This window comes from Phyllobates terribilis, unplaced genomic scaffold (assembly GCF_046119375.1).
Source record: "Phyllobates terribilis strain yellow unplaced genomic scaffold, ASM4611937v1 Scaffold_1__5_contigs__length_1240528914, whole genome shotgun sequence".
NCBI lineage: Eukaryota > Metazoa > Chordata > Amphibia > Anura > Dendrobatidae > Phyllobates > Phyllobates terribilis.
Window position 1 is genome coordinate 1,160,525,596 of NW_027362761.1, and position 27,891 is coordinate 1,160,553,486.

General features: G+C 45.0%; 1 protein-coding gene across 4 annotated transcripts in view; it reads left to right on the forward strand.

Annotated features, from left to right (window-relative positions):
• Positions 1-27,891, forward strand: part of LOC141162707 (uncharacterized) — a 123,581-nt gene that overhangs the window by 24,176 nt on the left and 71,514 nt on the right. Inside the window, exons 4-9 of one of the 4 annotated variants that reach the window (XM_073649089.1) lie at positions 382-470; positions 7,606-7,669; positions 16,947-17,035; positions 17,486-17,598; positions 18,429-18,585; positions 20,123-20,717. In XM_073649089.1, the coding sequence (XP_073505190.1) occupies positions 382-470; positions 7,606-7,669; positions 16,947-17,035; positions 17,486-17,598; positions 18,429-18,585; positions 20,123-20,160 (550 nt within the window). In that variant the 3' untranslated portion in view covers positions 20,161-20,717. Of the gene's footprint in view, positions 1-355; positions 471-7,605; positions 7,670-16,946; positions 17,036-17,485; positions 17,599-18,428; positions 18,586-20,084; positions 20,718-27,891 lie in introns of those variants that run through there. The other 3 variants (XM_073649082.1, XM_073649077.1, XM_073649085.1) reach the window with 3 other exon arrangements.

Here is a 27,891-nt window from a genome sequence, read left to right on the forward strand (position 1 = left end):
AATTGGAAATGCCTAGCACCATTTATATCACTACATGGACCTTGTTACTGAATACAGACCTTTTTTAAACTGATACTTTCTGTGTGTGCAATACGGGGTTAAAAGGGCTTACTTATCATGACAGCCCCTTTTAGGAATGAAGTGGGCCTGGAGATGGCTGATCTTGACTTTTGAAATCCCCAGTGATCTTGCTGAGAGAGTACCTTGCAACCAGCTATTTCTTTTCCCAACAGTGGCCACTACAGGGGAAATGTGGTATTACAGGCCAACATTGGTTTTCACTACATGACCTGTATATAGTCTTTCTCTATCTAGTCACAAGGTATAAATTGTCCTATAACGTCTCTATATTTAGCATGGACGTCTATTTTCATCATACAGCACAACGGGAAGTGTAATATGCCAGTCGTGCCAACCTGGGTATTTCACAAATGAGACGGCATCTGTATCTTGTATGCCATGTGAAAAAGGTAAGATCAATACGTGTACATTAACTAAAGCGGTGCCCAGTACTAATGTATATACAGCAATATGATCTGACATTTCCCAGCATTCCTTGCAGGTGCAGTATCTGCTCAGAGCTCGTCGCTGTGATCTGTAGCTCACACATACCAGGAAAACTAACTGTCCCCTGTATTATACACGCTCAGCTAATCTGCTAGGGACTGTCAACTGCATGTACTAACAAGCAGCAGAATTGTGAATGCAGCTCTGGAGTATAATACAGAACAAACGCATAACACATATTTGACATGCTACAGCTCAATGTCAGTCAGCTGGACAAATAGCCAAATGATAATCCTGAAATTATTCTGCCCATTACAGTTGTTTTAAATATGGTGCAAAAACCCCCCAAAAACAAGCGATTGAAAGATCTCATGACACTTCTGGTTTTATTTTTTTCTGTTTTTGTTTTCTAAGAGTCAGATGTCTTGGTAATGAATATCTATACATACAGTGGGTACGGAAAGTGTTCAGACTCCTTTAAATTTTTCACTCTTTGTTTCATTGCAGCCATTTGGTAAATTCTAAAAAGTTCATTTTTTTTTATCATTAAAGTATACTCTGCACCCCATCTTGACTGAAAAAAACAGAAATGTAGACATTTTTGCAAATGTATTAAAAAAGAAAAACTGAAATCACATGGTCATAAGTATTCAGACCCTTTGCTCAGTATTGAGTAGAAGCCCCCTTTTGAGCTAGTACAGCCATGAGTCTTCTTGGGAATGATGCAACAAGTTTATCACACCTGGATTTGGGGATCTTCTGCCATTCTTTATTGCAGATCCTCTCCAGTTCCATCAGGTTGGATGGTGAACGTTGGTGGACAGCCATTTTCAGGTCTCTCCAGAGATGCTCAGTTGGGTTGAGGTCAGGGCTCTGGCTGGGCCAGTCAAGAATGGTCACAGAGTTGTTCTGAAGCCACTCCTTTGTTATTTTAGCTGTGTGCTTAGGGTCATTGTCTTGTTGGAAGGTGAACCTTTGGCCAAGTCTGAGGTCCAGAGCACTCTGGAAGAGCTTTTCATCCAGGATATCTCTGTACTTGGCTGCATTTATGTTTCCTTCAATTGCAACCAGTCGTCCTGTCCCTGCAGCTGAAAAACACCCCCATAGCATGATGCCACCACCATGTTTCACTGTTGGGATTGTATTGGGCAGGTGATGAGCAGTGCCTGGTTTTCTCCACACATACCGCTTAGAATTATCACCAAAAAGTTCTATCTTTGTCTCAGACCAGAGAATCTTATTTCTCATAGTCTGGGTGTTATGATCTGCTACAAGCACTAAGGAAAGACAGGAGATCTGTCCCTACAATAGAACTAAACTGGATCCCTACGATGTAACGGGGAACCTGATCCTGCGATCAGACCCGCTAAAGTCCTCAGCTAGTCTGTACGAAGACCTATAGATGCAAGGGAGGGATCCCTAAAAGAACTAGGGACTGGGATAAAGTTGGACACCTCCTAGCAGAAATTGTAGCAGTAAAAGACAAACACACAACATAGAACATAGAGGTCAGAAGACCTAGCAAAACTAACAGAGAAAGGTAACAGAGCACCAAGCTAGCTCAAGAGTAGTAATTACAATGAAGTCCAGCAAGGCCAGGAGGGCGGAGCCGGATTAAATAGGCAAAAAAGGTCATGTGACCAGCAAACTAGAAAAAAACCAACAGGAGAGTTCTAACAGTACCCCCTCTTCTAAGAGGATCCTCCGGATCCCCTAGGCCCGGGCTTATCAGGAAACCTCCTGTGAAACGCTCTGACAAATCTGGAAGCAGAAACATCATCCGCCCTTACTCAGGAGTTATCCTCGGGTCCGAAACCCTTCCAAGCGACGAGATACTGCAAACTCCCTCTATACCGTCTAGAATTTAGGATGCGGGAAATTTCATATTCCCCGTCCTCCACCACCGGAGGAACAGTGGCAGAGGCGTCACCAACCGACACATCAGCTCTTTTCAACAGAGAAACATGAAACACCGGATTAATCTTCCAGGAGGTAGGAACCTCCAACCTAACAGCAGATTGGTTAACTATCTGAAGCACCTTAAAGAGCCCTACAAACTTGGGATCCAATTTTTTAGAAGGAATCCTCAATCGCAGATTCTTAGAGGACAACCAAACCATGTCACCAATAGCAAACGAAACCTCTTGCCGTTTCCTATCAAAGTACCTCTTAGATTTTTTGTTAGCCTCCTGAAGATTATCACGCACATCCGTCCAAACTCTCTCCAAATCACCGGAAAAACTCTCCTCCTCAGGCACAGCAGATACCAATTTGGAGAATGACCCAAAAGACGGATGTTTCCCAGAACAACAAAAAAAAGGCGAACACCCAGCAGAAGAGGATGTATGGTTGTTAAGAGCAAATTCAGCAAGTGGCAGAAACTCAGACCACCCCTCTTGATTGTCTGCCACAAAGCAACGTAAGAACTGCTCAACATCCTGGTTCTTTCTTTCTGTCTGGCCATTAGACTCAGGATGATATCCGGATGAAAACGACAAATGAACTCCCAACCTGTCACAAAAGGCACGCCAAAAACGAGCCACGAACTGAGGTCCCCTATCAGAAACAATGTCAGTAGGAACGCCATGTAGTCTGACAATTTTCTTGACAAAGGCCTTAGCGAGTGTCTTAGCGCAAGGCAGTTTGATGAAGGGAACCAAGTGACACCTCTTACTAAAACGGTCCACGACCACCCAGATGACCGTGAAACCTTCAGAGGGGGGAAGGTCAGTAATAAAGTCCATAGCCAGATGTGTCCAAGGTGCACTAGGAACCTCCAGAGGGCAAAGCAACCCCGCAGCAGGAGCATGCGAAGACTTAGATCTAGCACACACAGTACATTGACGCACCCACTTAATGACTTCCTTCTGCCATCCAGGCCACCAAAAACTGCGACCCACAAGTCTCTTGGTCTCAGAAATTCCTGGATGACCTGCCAACCGAGACTCATGACACTCAACAAACAAATCTCTCCTAAAGGTCCTAGGCACAAACAACCTCCCATGGGGAGTGTTAGATGGGGCATTCTCCTGAGCTTTAAGAATCTCATCCTCCAAAACGGAGTCCAAAGCAGCAATCACAACACCTTCTTGTAAAATGCTCTCCTCCTCCTCCTCAGCACTGACCATGGGAGAAAAGCTGCGAGACAACGCATCAGCTTTAACATTCTTGGTACCCGGGATGTAAGTAATGGAAAAATTAAACCGCGAGAAAAAAAGTGCCCACCTAGCCTGACGGGCATTCAAGCGCTTGGCAGCATCAAGATAGATCAGATTTTTATGGTCAGTGAAAACCTGAATGGGAAATTCAGCACCTTCCAAGAGATGACGCCAGTGTTCAAATGCGAGTTTAATAGCCAGCAATTCCCGATTACCAATATCGTAATTAAGTTCAGTCTCAGAAATTTTTTTTTAAAAAAAGGCACAGGGATGTACTCCATCCTTGCTTTCCTGAGACAACACCGCACCGACCCCCACAGAAGAAGCATCAACCTCAACCAAAAACGGCTTAGTCACATCAGGCTGCATAAGGATGGGGGCAGAGGTGAACCTCTCCTTTAGAAACACAAAAGCTTCAATGGCCTCAGAAGTCCACTGAACCGCATTAGCACCTTTCCTGGTGAGATCGGTCAGTGGTTTGACAATAATAGAAATTTTTTTTATGAATTTTCTGTAATAATTGGCGAAACCCAAAAACCTCTGTATCGATTTCAAACCAATAGGCCTAGGCCATTCCTGCACAGCTTGAACTTTAACCGGGTCCATCTCAAAACCTTCACTGGAGATAATTTAACCCAAAAAACTAATTCTCTGTACAGCGAACTCGCATTTCTCCAGCTTAGCAAAAAGCGAATTGTCCATTAATAACTAATACCTCACGTACGCTCCGCCAATGAGACTCCAGATCAGGCGAAAAAATCAGAATGTCATCCAAATACACAACCACATTTTTGCCGATCAAAGGTCTAAGGATGTCATTAATAAGATTCTGAAAAAATGCAGGTGCATTGGTAAGACCAAAAGGCATAACCAGATTCTCAAAATGACCCACAGGAGTGTTAAAAGCAGTCTTCCATTCATCACCCTCCTTCATGCGCAACAGATTGTATGCCCCCCGGAGATCAATTTTAGAGAACCACGTGGCCCCCACTAACTGGTTTAGCAAATCAGGAATCAATGGCAGTGGGTAAGGATTGCGTACAGTAATTTTATTAATCTCACGAAAGTCTAGACAAGGACGTAAACCGCCATCTTTTTTTTTTTACAAAAAAAAAATCCAACAGCCACAGGAGACTTGGAAGGCCTAATGTGACTGTATGTATTCCTCCAAAGCCTTTCTCTCAGGAATAGTAAGATTAAATAAACGACTTTTAGGAAGAGTTGCTCCAGGGACAAATTCAATGGTACAATCATAGTCTCTATGGGGAGGCAAAATTTGTGACTCCTCCTCAGAAAAAACTCTCCAAAAATCCTGAATAGGTACAGGTAATTCCCCTTTTTCCACCGCAGCAATACGTCCGTTACAACACTTGTCATAACATTTAGGGCTCCAGGACTTAATTTCATTGGTAGACCAATCCAGTACAGGATTGTGCAATTTTAACCAGGGCAACCCCAAAATTACTGGAGAAGGCAAATTATTTAATACTACCAAATCCAAATTCTTTTGATGAATACCATTAATAGTGAGGGGAAATTCACAGACCTTGTGAGTAACACATTTCAAGGGAGAGCCATCAACAGAAACCACAGCAATAGGGGATGACAAAGGTTTAGGTTTTAATCTAAGTTTTTCCAAGAATCCCCCATCAATCACATTCAGAGTAGAACCACAATCCACAAATACCCGAAATTCAATTAATTCTTCCTGAGCAGCGGTAGTAGCAGATAGGAATACTCCCTTAGTATTTAAACAGGCTATACGTGCATGACTGATCTTTTTTTTTTTTCTTTGTTCATACGAAGCATACAGTTCTTAATGAAATGACCAGAATTTCCGCAATAGAAGCACAAACCTCCAGAAAGCCTGCGGTCTTTTTCCTGAGAGTGGGGTGACATCGCCCCAATCTCCATCGGCTCTCTTTTGTCAGCACAGACCCTCTCAAGACTCGGAGCTGACATGGCAGAGGATTTACTCTCATTAACCCTTGCACGCAGTCTCCTGTCCACCCATATAGCTAATTGCATTGCCTCCTGCAAGTTTCCAGGTGTGGGATAAGCAATCAGCAAATCCTTAACCCTTTCACCTAGTCCTGCAAGAAACAAACTTTTCAAAGCTGAATCATTCCACCCCACCTGGGCAGACCACCGACGGAAGTGAGAACAATATTTTTCCACATTACCTGATCCCTGCCTCAGATGTCTCAATTCAGACTCAGCAGATGAGACACGATCAGGATCATCGTACAACAAACCCAAAGCAGGAAAAAAAACTATCCACTGATCTAAAGCACGGATCACTAGGTTGGAGAGAAAAGGCCCATCCCTGAGGATCTTTGCGCAAAAGTGACATTATGAACCCTATGCGCTGTGATTCATCACCAGAGGATCTGGGTCTTAAACGAAAATACAATAAACAAGCATTTTTAAAAGAAAAAAAATCTTGTTGTTCACCAAAAAATAGATCAGGCAGACGTACCTTTGGCTCCACAAAATGTGCTCCAGAACAGCTACTCGCGTGTTGTTGGAGCTCAGCCACCTCCAGAGAGAGTCCCTGCAAGCGTTGAGCCAAATCTTGAACCGAGACCATGATTGAAACTGGAGGTCTTTCCTTAGAGAAAAATTTTTTTTTTTTTTTTGGGCTGGACTTACTGTTATGATCTGCTACAAGCACTAAGGAAAGACAGGATATCTGTCCCTACAATAGAACTAAACTGGATCCCTACGATGTAACGGGGAACCTGATCCTGCGATCAGACCCGCTAAAGTCCTCAGCTAGTCTGTACGAAGACCTATAGATGCAAGGGAGGGATCCCTAAAAGAACTAGGGACTGGGATAAAGTTGGACACCTCCTAGCAGAAATTGTAGCAGTAAAAGACAAACACACAACATAGAACATAAAGGTCAGAAGACCTAGCAAAACTAACAGAGAAAGGTAACAGAGCACCAAGCTAGCTCAAGAGTAGTAATTACAATGAAGTCCAGCAAGGCCAGGAGGGCGGAGCCGGATTAAATAGGCAAAAAAGGTCATGTGACCAGCAAACTAGAAAAAAAACAACAGGAGAGTTCTAACACTGGGAGTCCTTCTTGTGTTTTTGAGCAAACTCTATGCGGACTTTCATATGTGGAGAGTCTTCCGTCGGGCCACTCTGCCATAACGGCCCGACTGGTGGAGGGCTGCAGTGGAGCTCAGCCACAGTGATCTTGGGGTTCTTATTTACCTCTCTCATCATGGCTCTTCTCCCACGAGTGCTTAGTTTGGCTGTACAGCCAGGTCTAGGAAGACTTCTGGTGGCCCCAAACTTCTTCCATTTAAGGATTATGGAGGCCACTGTGCTCTTAGGAACCTTCAGTAATGCAGAAATTCTTTTGTAACTTGGCCAGATCTGTGCCTTGCCTCAATTCTGTCTCTGAGCTCCTTGGGCAGTTCCTTTGAGCTCATGATTCTCATTTGGTCTGACATGCACTGTGAGCTATGAGGTCTTATATAGACAGGTGTGTGCCTTTCCAAATCAAGTCCTACCAGTTTAAATAAACACAGCTGGACTCCAATGAAGGAGGAGAACCATCTCAAGGAGGATCACAAGGAAATGGATAGCATGTGTCTTAAGTGAGACGGTCTGAATACTTATGACCATGTGATATTTCAGTTTTTCTTTTTTAATAAATTTGCAAAAATTTCTACATTTCTGTTTTTTTTCAGTCAAGATGGGGTGCAGAGTGCACTTTAATGAGAAAAAAAATGAACTTTTTAAAATTTACCAAATGGCTGCAATGTAACAAAGAGTGAAGAATTTAAAGAGGCCTGAATACTTTCCGTACCCACTGTATATCTATGTATTATCTATCTGTCTTGGGGGCAATTATTGTACAAGGACTTGTATGATTTAGACAATTACTTGATCAATATTGTGATTGTCATTATATCTTTCTTTTAAGGTAATTTTGCATCTGCACAAAATGCATCGCGCTGTGAGCCTTGTCCGGAGGACACCTCTTGCAAGTAATTTTTAAATAATTGTCTGTCCCTATTACTATATATATATATATATATATATATATATATATATATATATATATATATATATATATATATATATATATATATATATATATATATATATATATATATATATATATATATATATATATATATATATATATATATATATATATATATATTATAATATATTACACACACACATTATTATTATTATTTTTTTGACTTGCAATGGTCATACATAATACATAGAGTAAGCCTAAAAAAATGACACATAATCATAAATATAGTAAAATATATCAGATTTTAGTCATCATTAGTGTTGAGCGATACCTTCCGATATCGGGAAATATCGGATCGGATTGGATCGGACCGATACCCAAAAAGTATCGGATATCGCCGATTCCGATACCGGAAACCAATGCAAGTCAATGGGACAGAAATATCGGAATGAAAATAAACCCTTTCTTTCCTTGTAGGTTAATTCTACATGAAGGAAAACAACGAAGAATAATGTAGAATGTATTGGGAGAGGTGGGGGAGACAATAAAGGCATAGAGGTTTAGCCCAATCAAATGGAATAGCAGGAATTAATATTTTTTTTAAGACGTTCTGAGTTACGGAAATATTGACTATGTTAAGTATTTTTATATTTTGTCAGATATTTATGTTTCACTACTTCCATGCTCTTCACCTTATTTTTTACTTCTCCCATACTTTCTCCTTCATCATCCTCAGCATCAGCATCTTTTTCATCAACTTCTTCTTCACCTTCTTCATCTTCTTCTTCTTCACCTTCTTCGTATTATTCTTTTTTTTTTTACATTCTTCATATTCTTCTTATTCAACTATTATTCTTCTTCATATTCTTCTTCTTCATCATATTCTTATTTGTGACAGGCATTCCTGTAGTTGCTATCTATAAAAGTTTGAACATTACACCTTTCGTTCTGCCCGTCACAAAAGATTTACAACAGGATTTGTCCACGTTCAGTTTGGCCTGCAGCAGCAGGTCTTTTCCAGGGGCACCACGAGGAGGAACGGACTCACCCCCATACACTGCTTAATCATCTTCTGCTTATAATTTAGATATTATCTTTTGCTCTGATTTTTAGTCTTATGCTTAATGTTCTTCCGCTTTTTGTTCTGCAGCTTCTTGTACTTCTGCTTCTTGGTTTTCTGTCTCTTTTTCTTCTGTATCTTGGTGGTTGTCTTCTCTTCTTTGTCCTCTTGGTCAACTTCTTCAGGGTCATCTTCTTGGTGGTCTTCGGGGTCATCGTCTTCTGGGTCGTCTTCGGGGTCCTCGTCAGGGAGATCCAGAGTAATTACCAAGAACCATTTCAAAAAGCTTGAACTTGGAAATGTAGCAGAAGGTACAAGAAGGCTGAGGAACTACCGAGGACCAGCTGACGGTACTGGAACCCGGATGGGTAGCAGAAGGTACAAGAGCCAATGGAACTACCGAAGACCAGCTGACGGTACTGGAACCCGGATGGGTAGCAGAAGGTACAAGAGCCAATGGAACTACCGAAGACCAGCTGACGGTACTGGAATTTGGTTACTAAGCAGGAGGTACCTGTGCCAGAAAGCACTACCAAGGACCAGCAGACGTTGGTGGAACTTGGATACCGAGAAGGAGGCTCCTAATCCAAAGGCACTGCCGAGAACCAGCTGACGGTACTGGAACCCGGATGGGTAGCAGAAGGTACCCATGTAAAAAAAAGTTTCAAGGCCGCGAGCCGGCCGCAGTTACCAAAACCCACAGTCCTACAGGGGGTGCTTGTCCTATTGTCCTATATAGCCTTCATTGCCAGATCCCGCAGCCCACATAGGAGTCACCTAAACTGCAGGCACCATAGAGTCGGCTAACCCGACCGTAACACGACAGGACAACGCATTGGAGGCAAAGTGACGTTGACACTACCTGGAAACAGCTGGCGTGCTGGAACCAGGCTGGGCAGGAGGGAGTACTCGTGCCAAAGACACTGCTGGGAAACAGCTGGCGGTGCTGGAACCCAGGGTAAATACTAAAAACAGAGTGGAGCCAGAGGCGTAATTGGAGCAACTTTAAAATCTGTAGTAGTGTGAATGTGGACAAAGCAGGAGAATTTGCCGGACACACAGCTGGGGAACAGCTGACGTTACTGAACCCCAATAACACTGGAGCAAGCGTTGACTGTGCAGACGGCACTTCTGAGCAGCAACTAGCGGTATTGGAGCCCAGGGTAAATACTAAAAACAGAGGAGCCAGAGGTGTAATTGGAGCAAGTTTTAAATCAGTAGTACAGTGGATATGGACAAAGCAGGAGAATTTGCCGGACACACAGCTGGGGAACAGCTGACGTTACTGAACCCCAATAACACTGGAGCAAGTGTTGACTGTGCAGACGGCACTTCCGAGCGCCAACTGGCTGTGTTGGAGCTCAGGGATAATACTGAAAACAGAGGAGCCAGAGGTGTAAGTGGAGCAACTTTAAAATCTGTAGTAGTGAGAATGTGGACAGAGCAGGAGAAATTGCCGTTCGCACAGCAGGGGAACAGCTGACGTTACTGAACCCCAATAACACGGCAGCAAGTGTTGACTGTGCAGACGGCACTTCCGAGCGCCAACTGGCGGTGTTGGAGCTCAGGGATTACAGTTCAGGTGGTAGAAACATGAACACAACAGGAGACCTGGATACTGTTGCCAACCAATTATTTATTCTGGAAGAGGACTGGCAAATTCATGAGAGATCCAGGCCTTGTTCATTTTGAGAAAAGTAAGCCGGTCAACGTTATCGGAGGATAGTTGCATGCGACGGTCTGTTAGTACACCACCTGCGGCACTAAAGACGAGTTCCGATAATACACTAGCAGCAGGGCAAGCTAGCACCTCCAATGCATACTGACTAAGCTCTGGCCATGTATCCAGCTTACAGACCCAAAACTTGAAGGGAGAAGAGCCGTCTGGGAGTACACTAAGAGGGCAAGACATGTAGTCTGTCACCATCTGACGGAAACGTTGCCTCCTGCTGACTGGAGCAGTCTGTGATGGTGTAGACATTTGTGGCGGCGGGGACACAAAACTTTGCCACATTTCGGCCATACTGGTCTTGCCTTGTGCTGAGGCGCTGCTTCTGCTCCCTCTTTGTGCAGAGCTTCCTCCACTGCCTCGACGCACTGAGCTGCTTTGTAAAGCACTAGCAGCACTGCTCTCGGTTGGAATGGAGAACATGATGGAATGCACCAGTGCGTCTTGGTACTCCCGCATTTTACGCTCCCGGTTCAACGGTGTTATGAGGCTTTGTAAGTTGTCCTGGTAGCGAGGATCTAGGAGGGTGGACACCCAATAATCAGCCGTGTTGAGGATGTGGGCGATGCGGCGGTCGTTTCTCAGGCACTGCAGCATGAAATCAACCATGTGCTGCAGACTGCCAACTGGCCAAGAAACGCTGTCCCCTGCTTGAGGCGTGATCTCTGCCTGCTCTGCATCACCCCACCCTCGCTCTAGATACTGACTACTAGAGCATTGTGTACCTCCCTCCTCTGGACAGATGTCTTCCTCATCCATTGACTCCTCCTCATCCTCCTCACAAAGTGTCCCCTGCCTAGGCCTTTGTGAGGAACCACGTTGTGCAGACTGTAGAGAAGCAGATGGCATTTGTGACTCCTCATCCTCCACCTCTTCCAAAACCTCGTCCCTTAGTGCTTGCAGTGTTTTTTCAAGCATGCAGATAAGGGGGATAGTCATGCTGACTAGTGCATCATCTGCACTCGCCATCCGCGTGGAATAATCAAAGGCACGCAAAACGTGGCAAATGTCCTTCATAGAGGCCCACTCAGTGGTGGTGAAGTGTGAACGGCGCGCACTGCGACTTGTTTGCGCCTGCTGCAGCTGGTACTCCATTACTGCTGCCTGCTGCTCACACAACCTCTCCAACATATGTAACGTTGAATTCCACCTGGTGGGTAGGTCACATATGATGCGATGTTCCGGAAGATGTAATCGGCGCTGCAGAGCTGCAATGCGTGATCTTGCGTTGCTGGAATGCCGCAAGTGAGCGCACTCTATGCGGACCTTGTGAAGCAGTGCATCAAGATCCGGATAGTCCCTCAAAAAACTCTGCACGACCAAGTTGAGCACATGTGCCAGGCATGGGATGTGAGTGAGGTTGCCTAGGCCCAGAGCTGCCACCAGATTTCGGCCATTGTCACACACTACCATGCCTGGCTGGAGATTCACTGGCACAAACCACACGTCGCTCTGCTGCTTGATGGCATTCCAGAGCTCCTGCGCTGTGTGGCTTCGATTCCCCAAAGAAATTAATTTTAATACGGCCTGTTGACGTTTGGCCACGGCTGTGCTCATATCAGTCATCATAACAGGTAACCATTCACGGGTCGATGTGGAGGTAGACCGTGACTGCTCCTGCAGCGCTGATTCAGAGGAACTGGAGTATGAGGAGGAGTCAATGTGTACAGACTGGATTCCTGCAATTCTTGGAGTTGGCAGAACACGTACAGCGCCACTCTCAAGATCTGTACCCGGCTCCACAACATTTACCCAATGGGCAGTGAGGGAAAGGTATCGTCCCTGTCCATGCTTACTGGTCCATGCATCGGTGGTCAGGTGGACCTTGCTACTGACGGCGTTTTGTAGCGCATGTTTAATTTTTCCCTCCACATGATGTTGCAGGGCAGGGATGGCTTGCCTGCTGAAATAAAAGCGGCTGGGCACGTTGTATTGTGGGACAGCCAATGCCATAAAGTTACGGAAGGTGTCAGTCTCCACCAGCCTGAATGATAGCATTTCAAGGGCCAGTAGTTTAGCAATGCCAGCATTCAGAGCCTGTGCTCGGGGGTGGTTTGCCGAGTATGGGCGCCTTTTCTCCCATGCCTGTGCTAACGATGGCTGTAGACTGGCCTGGGAGTGTGAGGATGACTGGGAAAGTGGTGCTGTGGGTGGAATTACACTGTGTCTGTACAACAGTGCCAGAGATTCTTCCATGGCGATCCTGTGAGGAAGCCGAACCAGCTGTGTGTGAGCTGGAGGAAGAGGCTACAACACGAGCTGAAGAGGTGGTAGGTGGCGCTGTAGGTTGGCCTAGGTCTTCAGTGTGTTTTTGTAACTCCACCACGTGCTTGGTCCGCACATGTTTCCACATATTTGTGGTATTGAGGTTGCTGACACTTTTCCCTCTTTTCACCTTCTGATTACACAGCTTGCTTTTGACAAAGCAAATGTCATCTGCAACTGTGTCAAAAAAAGACCAGGCACTGCAAGTCTTGGGAGCGCCCGCTTTGGATTTTGGAAGAGCCATGCTCCTAATGGGTGCCGAAGTGGAGGCTACAGGCAACCAAGTCTGCCCCCTCCCTCTCCCTCCTTTTTGGGCTGTTCGGGGAATCTCTTCCTCAGAGCTGCTCCCACCACCTTCCTGTCCCTCACGCCATGATGGGTCAAGGACCTCACCATCTACACCACCCTATTCAAACAACTGCTTCTGCTGGGTAGTCTCGACAGCACAGTACGCACCAGAAAGTGGAACCTAAGTCTAATCATCAGATGCGTACTGAGGTGTGCTGCTGACCATAGGCACTGGCCCACCCGCCTCTTCAGATTCAGAGAGACAAAATGGTTGCGCATCACTGCATACTACCTCTTCTTCAAATTCTCGAATTCTGCTTGGCTGGCCCCCTCTTTCCACGCCAAGAGATTCAGAGAACAGAAGTAGAGATGGCTCCTGTCCAGGGCTCTCTGACTGCCTGGGCAATTTGGCAGGTGGTGAAGAGACAGATGGGTGCTCTTCAGTGCTCAGGACCTGAGCGGATCTGGAACTAATTGAAGTCGATGCGTTAGCTGCCATCCATCCGACAACGGCTTCAATTTGGTCCTCCCGCAGCAGTGGGGTACGGCTAGCTCCTACAAAGCTGCACATAAAGGACTGTTCCCTGGTAAAACTGGTGGATGCTGAGTCACTGGTGCCCGCAGCAGGCACAGAATCCCCACGTCCTCTCCCTGCAGAAACTCCACGTCCACGCCCATGAGCCTTACTCCCTGCCTTCTTCATCTTGGTAGACTGATAAAGATAGGCAGAAAAGTACTAAGGGCTTAGTGTGCTTATTCCTGAACAGCTGCTAACAGGTATAAGAAACACTAATTTTATAAAGTGTGGACTAGACTTTAATATGAGCTAATGTGGCCTACACAACTGTAAAGTGGAGTGTTTGGTGAACTTTATTTAGGTTTTTTTTGTCACAAAAAGACACTGGATGTGCCCAAAGATGTAATACCGATAGTATCGCAAACTTTTTGTAGCTATTACAATGCAGGAAGGTAACCTACAATGCAATAGATGAGGCTACAAAAAATAGGCTAATACTAATCTGGCTGGGGCTGCAGGGCCCAATGCTGCAGAAAGGCTCCTCTAACTACTCCTATATAGTGTGTTTGGAACCAATTTAGCTGAATACGGATGGAACCACCACACTAATAGGAGATATCAGGAAAAATTATGAATTGGCAAAAAAGGACAATGTATGAGGCAGTGACACACACTGAGTACACTACAACCAGACGTGGCTGAAGCACACACTACAGGGTGAGCTGCACTCACACACCAGACCTTGCAGACAGCGGTGAACAGCACAGAGAACTGTGCACTAGCACTGCAAGGCACAGCGATTTATAAAGTAGCTTGGGTAAAGCAGAATAGAGCAAATAGGTAGCTAAAACTGTCCCTCAGAACAACAGCGTCCTATCCCTAACTGAATTCACAGCAGAGTGAGCTCAAAATGGCGGCGGCGGCTTTTATAGTGCATCATGACATAATTTCAGCAGCCAATCACAGCCATGCCATTAGTTAAGATGCCTACATGCCTAACAGGATGTGCCCACACTTCTTAGGATCCTCATTGGCTGAATAAAATGAAACTGGCTCATTGCATTATGGGAACTTCCGATTCCGGCATACGATATTGCATAAGTATCGGAATTCCGATACCGTGACTGTCGGCCGATACCCGATATTTCAGTATTGGAATGCTCAACACTAGTCATCATATTAAAAATAGTTCAAAATATAAAGATTAAGGAAAAAAGTCTCTAACAAATGGCACCCAGGGTTCAGAAGTACAGAATTCAAGACAAGCTCATATTTTGGGTCATGATACTAAATTAAGACATGATTCACCTATATACCAGATAGTGCATTATTGTAAATCAATCAAAATAAAGTGCAATATGCTATACCAGTAAATCTACAACAGGTAGGTTAATCAGTAGATAATTTGTGCATCGCCTAGGAAGTACATGTCCATAGTATCACAGATCCATACATAAAGTATACGAAATAGGCAGAGCAAACATGTCAGTATTGGTATCTTTTGACCCCAGGGTGCCACGACTCCTCTGACGCGCGTTTCGCCGTGTTGCTTTGATGAGGATCCTGAACCCTGGATGACATTTGTTGGCCGCTTTTTTTCCTTTAATCTTTATATTTTAAACAATTTTTAATATGATGAATAAAATCTGATATATTTTACTATATTTATGATTGGTAATTTTTTAGGTTTATAATATTGATGGACACATAACAAATGCTTACTTGGTTATCTCTTTATTGAATAATACATAGAGTGCAAGATGTAATTCACATATTGTCTCATCAAAAGCCCCGATTGCTGCTCTGCTCCTCCATGCTTTACACTTCAGATTTGCTTGTTCAGCCTGGTTACTCCATAGAAGCACAAGTTCACCAGGAAGCCAATGCATGGGGAATGGATTCAAAATACAATGCAATTAGCATAAGCTTGGCAATGGAAGAATTGGGAATATAAATTTTGAAGAATAGAGGGGAAATAATTTATTTTAAAATTGTCCCCCCATCCTCACCTTAGGATAAGTGATCACTTCCTGATTGTCAGAGGACTCCCATAATCCTCGTGACGCGCCCCCTGGGCCGTGGGGGTACCCGGAGCCGGGCCTTGTAGATGCTGGGGGTAGTAGTCACCGTGGCGGTGACCCGGTCCGTGACCCAGGGCGGTCAACCCAGGGTAGTTTACGTATATTATTTATAATGTCCGACTGCGCCACCACTGGAATGCGGTTACCGCTGAAGCTGGTGGTATGTGCAGCAAGGTAGTGTAACTCCCCACAGGAAGATTGTAGCTTCAGGGCAGCGTGTATAGATGATGGTGGTGATAGTGCCTGGATCAGTAATGATAACACGGAGTCTTTGCAGTGCAGTCCTAGGGTCTTTACTGGTGGTAATTATATAGGCCCCAGCGGGAGTACTTGCTAGGGATGAGGGCCTGGTCAGTCTGGGAGCAATCCTAGAATTCCCCTGGTCAGGTGGAGTTGTAGGCCTGCCGTTCTGACTGTACTTTTTTGACTATCCCGCTTATAGTCGTGTTGTAGCCCATGTCCCTGAGTGTGACGTGCTGTGCTCACCCATATGGCTGGTGACTCGGACCTTGTGTATTCCTCGCTCCTCTGTGGCGGTACTAGTCCTTTCGTGTGGCTGAGCCTCCGGGCTTCTGTTGGGCCAGGAGACCTGCAATCCCCTGCCCTGCGGTATCTGCTGCTGGGCCTGAAGGGTCCCACAGCCTCGGACTCCGGTCCTCCTGTATGCTGTCCAGGACGAGCTATCTCCAGCTCCTGTCCCTGGCTCCTTACTCCTGTGTCCTCAACTCGACTACAGCCCTGTCTGAGCTAACCCCGCCTCCAGATCCAGTTATATAGGGCAGGATCCTCCCCTTTCTGGCCTCGGGTAGGAGGTGTTGCATGTAGTGTGTTCCCTGACAAGGAAACTGCTGTTTTGCTCCCAGACATGGTATTACTACCACTGTGGAAACCAGACCCCCTGTGGTGCCACACTCGCAATATTAGTTAAAGGTTATTCTCATCATGGCAAGATATCCATATGATGGGTGATCACTTGCTGATCATTGGGACCCAAATGGATCCTAAGAATGGAGCAATGGCTGCTCATGAGCGCCACCGCTATGTTCTATGGGACAGATGGACATGTCTGTTGAACATGGCCGCACTCCAGCTAACACAGAGGTGGCGCTCATGGGCAGCCATTGCTCCATTAAAATGGGCATTTAAGAGCCCCATTCTCAGGATCCCTAGGGCTCCCATATGATAACTTGCGAATATGGAAATATCCTTTAAGTGCCTGTTCACTTGAATAAAGTGATGATCGTTGGCCATTTAACTTTTTTTTTGTCTTTGGAGGGAGGCTATGTAATCTGTGTAATCTACTACAACCAATATTTTATAATTATTTTATGTCTGCAGCATGTCTTCATGTACCCACTGCACAATGTGCCCAGAAGGGCAGGAATCTCTGGAAGTCGGCTCCATAGAGTGCTCCTTGTGTCATCCCGGTAAATATACAATCGGTTGGATAATTAATTCATCATTCATTATGTGGGAACATAACTCTACAGATCATGATCTGCTTTTCTTTGTCCGGTCATCCATACACAATGCATACAAGATATCTCACTGTTCCATCAGGTGAGATTAGAGATTGGGCATGTTGGATTTCTACATGCCTGAGCCTGTGATCCTGTAGGAAATAACCCATTGATGGTGAAGTCTGGCATCAGCTTTTACCCCTCTCCATAATGAAATAAACACTCACACAAGCCAAAAAGTTGTCCGACTGCAATTTCTATCGATTCTTGGCAGAGCATATTTGGCAATCAATCTGAAAGAAAAATTGCCGGTTCAGCCTCATTTTGTGTGTGGGCACCTTCAGGATGGCTAATGTGTCTCAGAGAAGAAGCCGGATATGTTCTCCTGTACTATATTTGTATTCTTTATCTACCTAGGTATGTATAAAGGACATGGAGACAATCGATGCAAATATTGCCCTGATGGTGAATACCAGGTGAACTCGGGAGGAGAACGCTGTGAAGTCTGTCCTAAAGATCACTACTGTCCTGTAAGTATTTAGCTTCAAGGGGAAGAAGATGACCTTGGTCCATGTGGATCACACAGTTGGCACTGCGTTGGGTTTTCCATTAGAATTCCCCCCAAAAAGCAGGATTTTGATGGAAACCCTGATGGAGTCCTTCACTATTGTGGCCAAGATTGTCACTTTGGACTGCTGGCAGTATTTGTCTTTTTCAGTCGTGCACAATATATTTCTATGAGGCTGTTCCACTCGGGTCGGGAAACCCACCGGCCAGTCTGTACATTGCAGTCCAATCTCGGACCGATTTTATACGGACGTCTGAATGCACCCTAATGGTGAATGGCTCCATTTGGGTTTCCGTTGGAATCCTATATCTCAGGGTTTTTGATAGAAAACCCAACGCACTGTTCATCAGAGAACACTTTAAATGTGTGACCTTAATCTTATGGAACCATAATGCGGCCCCCTTTGTAAACCTATAGACTAGGACTATGAAAGTCGGATGTGGTGTGATGTCTGGATCGGCCATGGTTCTCCAGACCCAAACTCTGCAGCCTCAAGGGCATATATGAGGCTGTCCAGTTTGGGTCATGAGTCCATACTCAGACTACGACACACGGGTGTGTGAATCCGGCACGATGTCAATCCAGAATACTCTCGATCAGTCTAAAAATCATGGTCTGTATTTGACGGTGAAAATTGCATATGGAAATCTGGCCTTTTACTGTACGATGGTGGAAAGAAGACAAGAGTCCAAAAGTATCAACCAGCGGGTGGGAGAGTAATCTAGACGAAAGGAAGCAAAAATTAAGCCATGTACTTGGATAACTTCATAAGATGTCTTCTCTCATGCACAGAGTCCAGACATTAATCCCATCAGCTGTCCTGAAGATGCCTTTTGTCCCTCTGGGAGCACCGAACCGAGTTATTGCATGGAGACATTCTTGCGTAAGGATGGAGAGTCCTGTCGACTGGCGCCTTTAACCATCGCCATACTTGTAGTTTGCATAGTTGGTAAGTTGAGTAATTATGATGTTTATTTACTCTGCTCCAAGAATGGTAGACGCAGTGTTCTTCTAGTACCATCCTGGCCAGTTGTACAACTTCAACAGATGACAACTACCAAACTCGTCCATGTTGGCATGACCAGCAGACCATAATGTGTTAGAGATTTTGGCTGATGTTCTTTGGCTGATACTGGGTCATCAGATATTAAGGGGATTGGAGTTGGAATGGGCATGTTGTAGTTAAAGGAAGATGAGCCTTCAATAGACGTGTCTGGTAGTGGCTTAATCCCCTCTCCCTAAGGCACACGTCAAAGCCAAATCTGGCCCGTCGGGTGATTTTATACTTGGCCCATGACGCCAGCACCGTTCCACCCACCTCCCGGCATCGTACTTGCAAGTGTATCTGCATGCCAATACAGTTGAAAGGAATGACGGGAATATTTCGGGAACGACGAGTAGTATTTTTATTTTTTTTTCCAATGTGAAGCCCTTTATAATGTGTGAGGTGAAAGAAAAAACTAGCTCACCGCCATCAATGCACATGAGGTTCTGGAACACGGAAAAGCGTCTTTGCTTGAAAGCCATGATAAGCGGCATAGGAAATGGGGATCCAGCTACATAGAGTAAAACTTTTCTTTATTGTGAATAAATTCAGTTCCAATAGTAAGGGTTAAAATATTATATCGAAGGCATAGCATGACTATAACGTAAGTGCGCAGTCCGTGACTCGATGGTCAGATAACCATCATAAGAGTGGATAACACCAGAAACGCGTAGATTGCCTGGTCGATCATCTGACCATTGAGTTGTGGACTGTGCACTTACTTCATAATGGGGCCCTCTATTCCGTGTGGAGGGCTGCGTGGGGCCCTCTATTCCGTGTGGAGGGCTGCGTGGGGCCCTCTATTCCGTGTGGAGGGCTGCATGGGGCCCTCTATTTCGCGTGGAGGGCTGCGTGTACAGTAAGGTCATCACACCGTGCGTTTGGAGGAATTCACTGTGGTGAGACATGCTCTTCTGTTGCCCCACCGAATATTAAGGTTTCTTTAGGGGGACTTGTGGGGCACAATTAGAACTTCTGCTATGGGGCCTCAATGATTTCTATGTATTCCCGTGCCTGCAAGGAAATACCCAATGCTCCGGTTATGTGATCTGACTCTTAAGATCTATTAATTAAAATGTACTTTGTTCGTGGGACAACCCCTTCAAGTTTCTTTCCGTATGAAATGGTTCATTGTTATATTTGATTAGGAAGCATTTCCTCACCTGTAGACATGTTTTCTTTTTTTTTTTTTCTATAAACATGAAGGTTGGACCACGACTTTTTCCAAGTTTTTAATTTTGGCCCTCTGTGTATTTGAGTTTGACATCTCTGCCCTATTGGGAACACTTGGCCAAACAGAGAGTGCATCAGTATGGGAATACCAAGTGCACATGGTGGTATCCCCCCCAATAAATGTAGCCCAGGTAACCACATATCTGTTTTCTTTGTATTTCTTGCTTCAGTAATACTTCTTTGCGTGATGTATATCATTCGAAAACAGATGTCGGAGAGCAGACGGGTGATGGGTTTCAGCCCTAATTCTCCTCTTCTACACCCAAAGCGATCTTCTAGTTCTCTATATGGGATCACGTACGATGCAGAACCTGTGTACGCCGGATGGTAACATATAGGTGCCCACCCAATATACCACAACATGTGCTCGCTGGATGGAGGCATGCTGGTATGGACCTATATCCCACTGGATGGACGGTGGACGATTCTTTCTACTGACTTGAAACTACATTGTTGTTGTTACGTTCATTTATTATTATTTTGTACATTCTGTGAATAGTCTTTATTTAAGGTTCTATAGGTCCACTTGGGGTATAGCCGTTATTTATAGTGATTTGTAAAAATTATTTATCCTATGCATATGACGCAATTCTTGTGTTACAACCGTGTTTTTTTTTTTTTGGCCACTTATTGGGTTGTTATGGATCCCGTTCTGTTTATAGCAAAGTGCTATATATATATAATTTCCATATAAATAAGCACTAGGTCATGTCTTTATGCCGTGCTGGTTAAGGAAAAGAAAACAGCTACAATCAGGTTTCATTAAAACTGGAGACTGTGTGTGATTTTGTGTGAAATAAAAAAATAAATAATGCAATGAATGTTTTCTCATAAAGCAGTAATAGGTTCTGGCCACTAAAATGCAAAAGGTGGCTACTTTTTGCGCGAGTCAGCCAATGGTAAGAAGAATGGTTGATTGACAGGAGTCTATTTTTCATTGTGATTCACAAAGTCCAGACTGTGACAATTTTGTGCCAAAATTCTGGCTGGATATTTTGGACCCTTATTCGCATGTCCGAATCTGTATTCATAAGCCAAAAGTGGCTACAAAACGCAGTAGACCTCCCTGATCTTCAGTTTACACCAGAATTCTGCCATAAAACAGAGTTGTGCAAAAATTTAGTGATACTTCAGATTTGTAAAAACACAAAGTTGCAAAATTTGTTTTGGCACCAACTTTTCAAAAAGTGCCTGAAGCTCAGTCAAGAAGCGGCATAGCAAACAAAGCCATTCATCATAATTTACACCAAAAAAGTGGCATAAATTACAACAAACGGTTTCCTGACTCTTACTGGAGTATATTTCTTGGTGCATGGTGACTAGAACATGGTCCAAAATCATTAGGGTCTATGCCACATGCGTCATCCAAGACTGTGGCTACTGGCCGAGGGGGGCTTGCAAATCGATTCGCTCATCTCTAGAATTTAGACTAGGCAAATTGAGTATGGTCATTCTCCTATGATCCCTCCAGGGTCCAGAAAATGTGAAACCAGGATTACGGTATATAAAGGCAGTAAAAGGTCTGTGCGCACGGAGTGTTTGGAAAAGAAACTCTCTAAATCCACCACCAAAAATTTTTGGAGCAGGAAGACTGGTCACAGTCCCTGAGACTTGCTTAGTGGGGAGTGAAGGTTTCTGCTGCTGGAAGCTACATCTCCACATCTGACTCTTCAACCATCACTCATGCTAATCGCTTCTCCATGAAATGTAAAGCAGATTCGGTGGTGCACATATTGGTGGTTGAGTAACTAATTTTCAAGCTTTTCTATATTTACCAAAAAATGTGAGTGGTTCACGGCCTAGGTGTGAGGGGAAATGACAAAGTTTGAACAGTTCTTGTTTTCCGTTACTGCATTGGATTCTATATTGTAAGGCAATGGATCTTCTGACCATCAGTGTAAATGATTGAGCACAGGACAGTTGGGGGTAGTTTGTGTGTTCTTGAAGTATTTTGCTTAAAGACTGCAACCCTAAGGAACTAAGAAAACCTTAAAATAATTATTTTTTATTAGGAACCTTAAAGTATATTTATTTTTTTTGTTATATTCCCTTGCTTGTCCTCCATTCACTCAAATGCCCACGGCATCCATATGAATGTGCACAGACACAAACTTTCTACTGAGCGCCTGTGGCAGGACCTGAACTCTTATGACTTTTGTTTGGGTCTTGAGAAATGTCCCCACCACTGATTGCTTGGTTCCTGCATAAGAGCACATACAGATCCACAAGATGTAAGTAATATCTTATCATAAAGGAGCTGAGCCTAAAAGTCATAACGCTCTACTTACTCTATACCTCCTCTAGTATTAACATCAGCACAAACACTGCGCCCCCGCCAGGAGCCGTACATCACCAAGCACAATGCTGAGCGTCAGATAGAGTGGTGTAAAGCCGCCACCACTGGACTCTGGAGGAGACTTGGTCTGTGCAGTGACAGATCACACTTCTCTATCTGGCATCTGATAGACAAGTCTGGTGAATGCCAGGAGAATGTTGCCTGCCTGACTACATTGTGATCGGGGTACAGTTTGGTGAAGGAGGGATAATGCTATGGGGATGTTTTTCAGGAATCAGCCCTTTAGTTCCAGTTAAAGAAAATCTTAATACTTCACCATAAAAGACATTGCGGACAGTTGTAGCTTCCAGCTTTGTGAGAACAGTTTGGAGGCCATTTTCTCTTCCCCATGACTGTGCCCAGTGCACAAGGTCCATAAAGGCATGGTTGGGGAAAGAACGTGATCGACCGCACCGAGCCCGGACCTGAACCACATCCTACACCTGCAGGATCAACCAGAACGAAGATTGTTATACTGGCCTCTACCCAACATCACTGTCTGACTCACAAATGCTCTTCTAGATGAAGGGGCAAAAATTCCGTAATATATACCTCCAAAACCTGTAGAAAACCTTTCCACTAGAGCGGAGGCTGTTATAGCTGCAGAGGGGACAATGCCATTTTAAATGTCTATGAATTATGTTCATTAAGGCTCCAATTCATTAAAGAAATTGTGCCAGAACGCTGGAGTAAATCGCTTTGAAAAGGCACAACATTTTTGCAGCTTTTGACGTTCACACCAGTTTCTCACTACTCCGCCACAATGTGCACAACTTGGGCCGGACTGGGATGTGACACCGCAGCTCATCTAATTCATGATGAACTGTGGCATTCCTGCGGTCAGAAATCCCACTCCAGTCAGGGACTGGAGTAAGATTTGTGGCAAGGCATATGCCACTCATCAGATGTTTCTGATTCAGTAAAAGGCATGCGCCTCTTAAAGAATCAGTAGTGTTTGACTCCTACATGTCCCCTCAGTAAGCACAGGGAAAAAAAATCACTGGTCTTGGGCCATGATGTAGAAAAAAAGATATTTTTTGTATCTGCCATGAAGTGACTCTTACTAAATACAGGCGCTTTCAATTAAATCTCTTCAGCGCTGTACATAATGAGGTCCCTCGAAGAACGGTATCTGCAGTTTTCTGTTGGTGCAATTTCTACAACCTGTCACTTCTAGGGGTCAACGACCTACAACGATATCACAGCTTTAATACCAGGGTGGTTCAACTACACCGATCACCAGGAAACACTATGTTGATTAATGGTCGATTCAGTTTAAAGGAAATCTGAGAGTAGCATAATATAAAGACAGATTGGGTGGCAAAAGCCTGATGAACGAGACTCTAGTTTCAACAATGTGTCCATTTACTGGGATGCTTGCTGTAATTTTGATAAAATCACTGTTATTGGCTGCAGAGCTACTAGCTCTCAAATGCTGAGCTCTGTATAACCCCACCCACAGCACTATTGTGTACGCTGTGCATAGGCAGAAAGCAGCCAATCGGTGTGGGGGGGGGGGGCTGGGTTATACAGAACTCGGCATTCGGGGAGCTAGTAGCACTGCAGCCAATAAAACAGTGATTTCTCCAACCCCCTCCATGACAGCACCACAGGAGGTTGCCTCCCCATCCTAACTAGGACCCGTAAACAGATGTTAAATAGCCCCTACCCACCTTCTAGCCTCAGTGTTTTTCCTGTGTAAGGGCATGAAGAGGTTACCGGTGGGGTGATGTGGCCAGCGAAGCAGGGACCTAGGATACTACCTGAGTATTAAGCCAGGCTGCAGAGGTTGATCGCGCTGCAGAGGTTGATCGCGCTGCAGCTTCACTCTCTTGCGCTTCAGGGTAATGCTGAGTGGTGTCGGGGCTGGGGTCCTCCTGTAGCTCCTCAGCCGTAGTTTTCCTCTTTTGCTCCATGTTGGCGTGTGACACGCATGCAGAAAGTACCGAAAGTTACCAGGATCCGCATGATGTCACTTCCGGGTGCGGTCCAGCATGGTGTCTTGAGCGGCAAATTTGAAAATGGACTGCTAAAACTACACCCTAGAGCAGGGGTCTCAAACTGGGCTGGGTAGATGGGCCGCACATGGAAAAAATTTGAATGGGGGGGGGGGGCTGCATTCGTTGCAGGTCAAAGTGACATTTTTAGTGATATTTTTTTTGCATCCACCTTTTGAACATTTTTGCCGTATTTTTTTATCGCTTGGGTCGTGCACTTTTTTTGTTTACTTTAGTTTATATATAAAACGGCATTTTTAGTGCCAAAATATTTTTCATTCTTTTAACTTTTACAATTTTGTTTCCCCCAATTGGCCACATACACTAATATTTTCTTACAATTAGCACCATGTAGTAATTCTGACAAACATCTTGTGGCTAGGTCCCCCATCCCGGTCTCCATGTTGTGGCTATGTCCCCCATTGTGCTGTTCTTCACACGCATAAGAGAGAGAGAAAAAAAAAAAAAAAAAAAAGATTCTCATCTGTCCACTGTTCCCTTGGCATCCTTTCTGGAAATGTGGCCCGCAGGCACCACAGAATCAGACCCATTGACGATCCCGACCTGGTCCAGGAGGAGCCGCCGACAGCAGCGCTGCATTGCTGCACACTGCACTCAGAGACAGGCTCCCAGTACAGCATTACCAATGCCAGTCGCTGGCCAATCAGAGACCAGCAGCTGATATCTGCGCATGGCAGTGACAGCATACGCTGCTGCGCCGGCACGCAAATGTCAGCAGCTGGCCTTCGTAATGCTGTGCTGGGAGACTGTCTCTGCGCGCAGTAATGCTGCTCTGCTGTCGGCAGCTCCTCCTGGACCAGGTTGGGATAGTCAAGGTGTCCGACTCTATGGTGCCTGCGGGCGGCATAAAGCAGCCGCGTGTTTGAGACCTCTGCCCTAGAGGATCCCTGGGCCGGTTTCTTTCAAATGAAGGAGGACTCTTTCATCCCATTGGATGCTGGCACGCTGAATCACAGTCTCTGCCCTTATACAAGATCCGGATTTAAAAAAAAAGACACCTTAAAGTAGGACAAGAGGTCTTTGACTATGGAAGGTGTGGTGTCCCTAAGATCTGCATCTGCAGAACCCAGTAAGTATTGCTGGTGTGGGAAAGTTCCCACTCTCTTTGGTCAGGATCCAAATTTAAATAATCTCCCCTCTTATTTTAGGAAGACAAGGATCCTGACCCAAGAGTAAAGGAGAAAACTGCGAATCGCAAATGCGCAATCTGTACTAAAAAGCTCCAATCTGCCCATAAAATAAAACCTTTAGGCCAGGGGTGTACAGAGATTATAAAAGAGGAACAACCTTCCCTTATGGAAGAACTAAGGGGAATGGTACAGCAGGAGATTGAAAGGAGGCGAGGGAAGACAATCTGTCTCTATGGGCCCATCCTCCGCAAAAAAAAAAAGAACAATCCTAGGGAAAGTTCTGTCTTTGAGGCAGACGTTTCCATCTCTGACGAGGGGCTAGAAGAAGGGGAGTTGAGCTTGAATCGAAACCTGGGAGGTGGATAAAGTGTATTATTTTTCCTCTGAAAATATGGAGGAACTGTTGTCAGCAGTGAGACATGCAGGTAGAGGAAGAGGATACTACTCAAACCGTTCAAGATGAGCTGTTCAGAGGGTTAAAATCCAAAAAAGGAAGTTGAATACTGGATGAATGGGAGCTTCCAGAAAAACAGCCGAGCATTCCAGGAGAAATGAAGGATAGATTTCCCCTTGAAGACGATATAGGCAAATGTTGGTCCGAGATTCCAAAGGTGGATATTCTGGTAGCTAGACTGACAAAGAAGACTACTTTACCATTTGAGGACTCCTCAACTCAAAGATCCGATGGACCGGAAAATGGATAGTTTAGGAAGGAAGTCTTGGGAAACATCTGCGGCTTTGTGGAGGACAAATGTCGTTTGAACCTGTGTAGCAAGATCCACTTTACGTTGGGTTACAGCAGCTGGAAGAGCATCTCTGTAGGGGCTCTCCGAAAGAGGACCTACTTGCCTCCTTACTGCTGCTTCTAAAAGCTATGGGATTTCTAGAGGATGCATCAGCGTAGTCAGTCAAGATAGCAGCAAAATCTTCAGTCTTATCAAACTCCTCAAGAAGAGCACTCTGGTTGAATATGTGGAGCAGAGATATTGTTTCTAAGTCCAAGCTTTGCTCTATTCCCTCCCTTCAGAAGGGATCATGTATTCAGATCTGCCCTAGATCTTTTAGGAAAGGCAGCAGATAAATTTAAAAAAAAATTGCTTCCCGAGCCAAAACATTTTTAAGAAAAGATCCTTTCGTCCATCACCAGCCCAAACCCTACAGTACACAGAGGGAAGGGTAAATCGGGACCCTGGGAGTTATCCTAAAGGAGGAAGGGGAAAAGGAGATTTTTGTGTACTCACCGTAAAATCTCTTTCTCTTAGCCTCTAATTGGGGGACACAGGACCTTGGGTGTTATGCTGCTGTCCACTAGGAGGCGACACTATGCTTATCTGAAAAAGATTAAGCGTGGCTCCTCCTCTGCAGTATACACCCCCGGACGGCATCAGCCTACTCCAGTTTTGTGCAAAAGCAGTAGGAGGAACGTAACATAGATAACATAACCATGCCTATAAAAAGGCAACTATGTAAGAACTCAAAGGAAAACCAATATGGGAACTCAACTTAACAGCCCGGAACGGGCAAAGGGTGGGTGCTTTGTCCCCCAATTAGAGGCTAAGAGAAAGAGATTTTACGGTGAGTACACAAAAATCTCCTTTACTCTGTCGCCTCATTGGGGGACACAGGACCTTGGGACGTCCCAAAGCAGTCCCTGGGTGGGAAGCAATGGACGAATATTGTGTAGATGGGTCCCTACAATTGGGGCACCGCCGCCTGCAGAACACGTCTGCCCAGGCTCGCATCTGCTGAGGACTGGGTATGAACGTTGTAGTGTTTTGTAAACGTGTGTAGGCTAGTCCAAGTGGCTGCCTTACACACTTGTTGTGCCGAAGCCTGGTGCCGAAGGGCCCAGGAGGCCCCTACCGCACGTGTAGAATGTGCCGTAATACCTGCTGGAATAGGCGAATTTTTGAGGCGGTAGGCCTCTTGTATGGTGGATTTGATCCACCTGGCAAGGGTAGCTTTGGAAGCTGGTAGACCCTTGCGGCCGCCTTCCAGAAGAAGGAAGAGAGAATCAGACTTCCGGAAGGGCGTAGTCCTAGACACATAGATACGCAGTGCCCTGACAAGGTCAAGCGTATGCAAAGCCTTTTCCACTCTATGAACCGGAACCGGACAGAAGGATGGTAGTGAAATTTCTTCAGTGAGATGAAAGCTGGATACAACCTTCGGAAGGAAGGATGGAACCGTACGAAGGACTACCTTGTCCTGGAAAAAAATCAGGAAAGGCTGTCTGCAGGAGAGTGCCGTGAGTTCAGACACCCTGCGTAGCGAGGTGATTGCCACGAGGAAAACCACTTTCTGGGATAGAAGACGGAGTGGGACTTCCCTAAGGGGTTCAAAGGGTGTTTCCTGTAATGCTGTCAGCACCAGGTTGAGGTCCCATGCTTCTAGAGGTCGTCTGTAGGGGGGAACCACTCAGGAAACCCCCTGGAGGTATGTTCTTACTTGCGGTTTATGAGCAATGCATTTTTGAAAAAGCACTGAAAGCTGA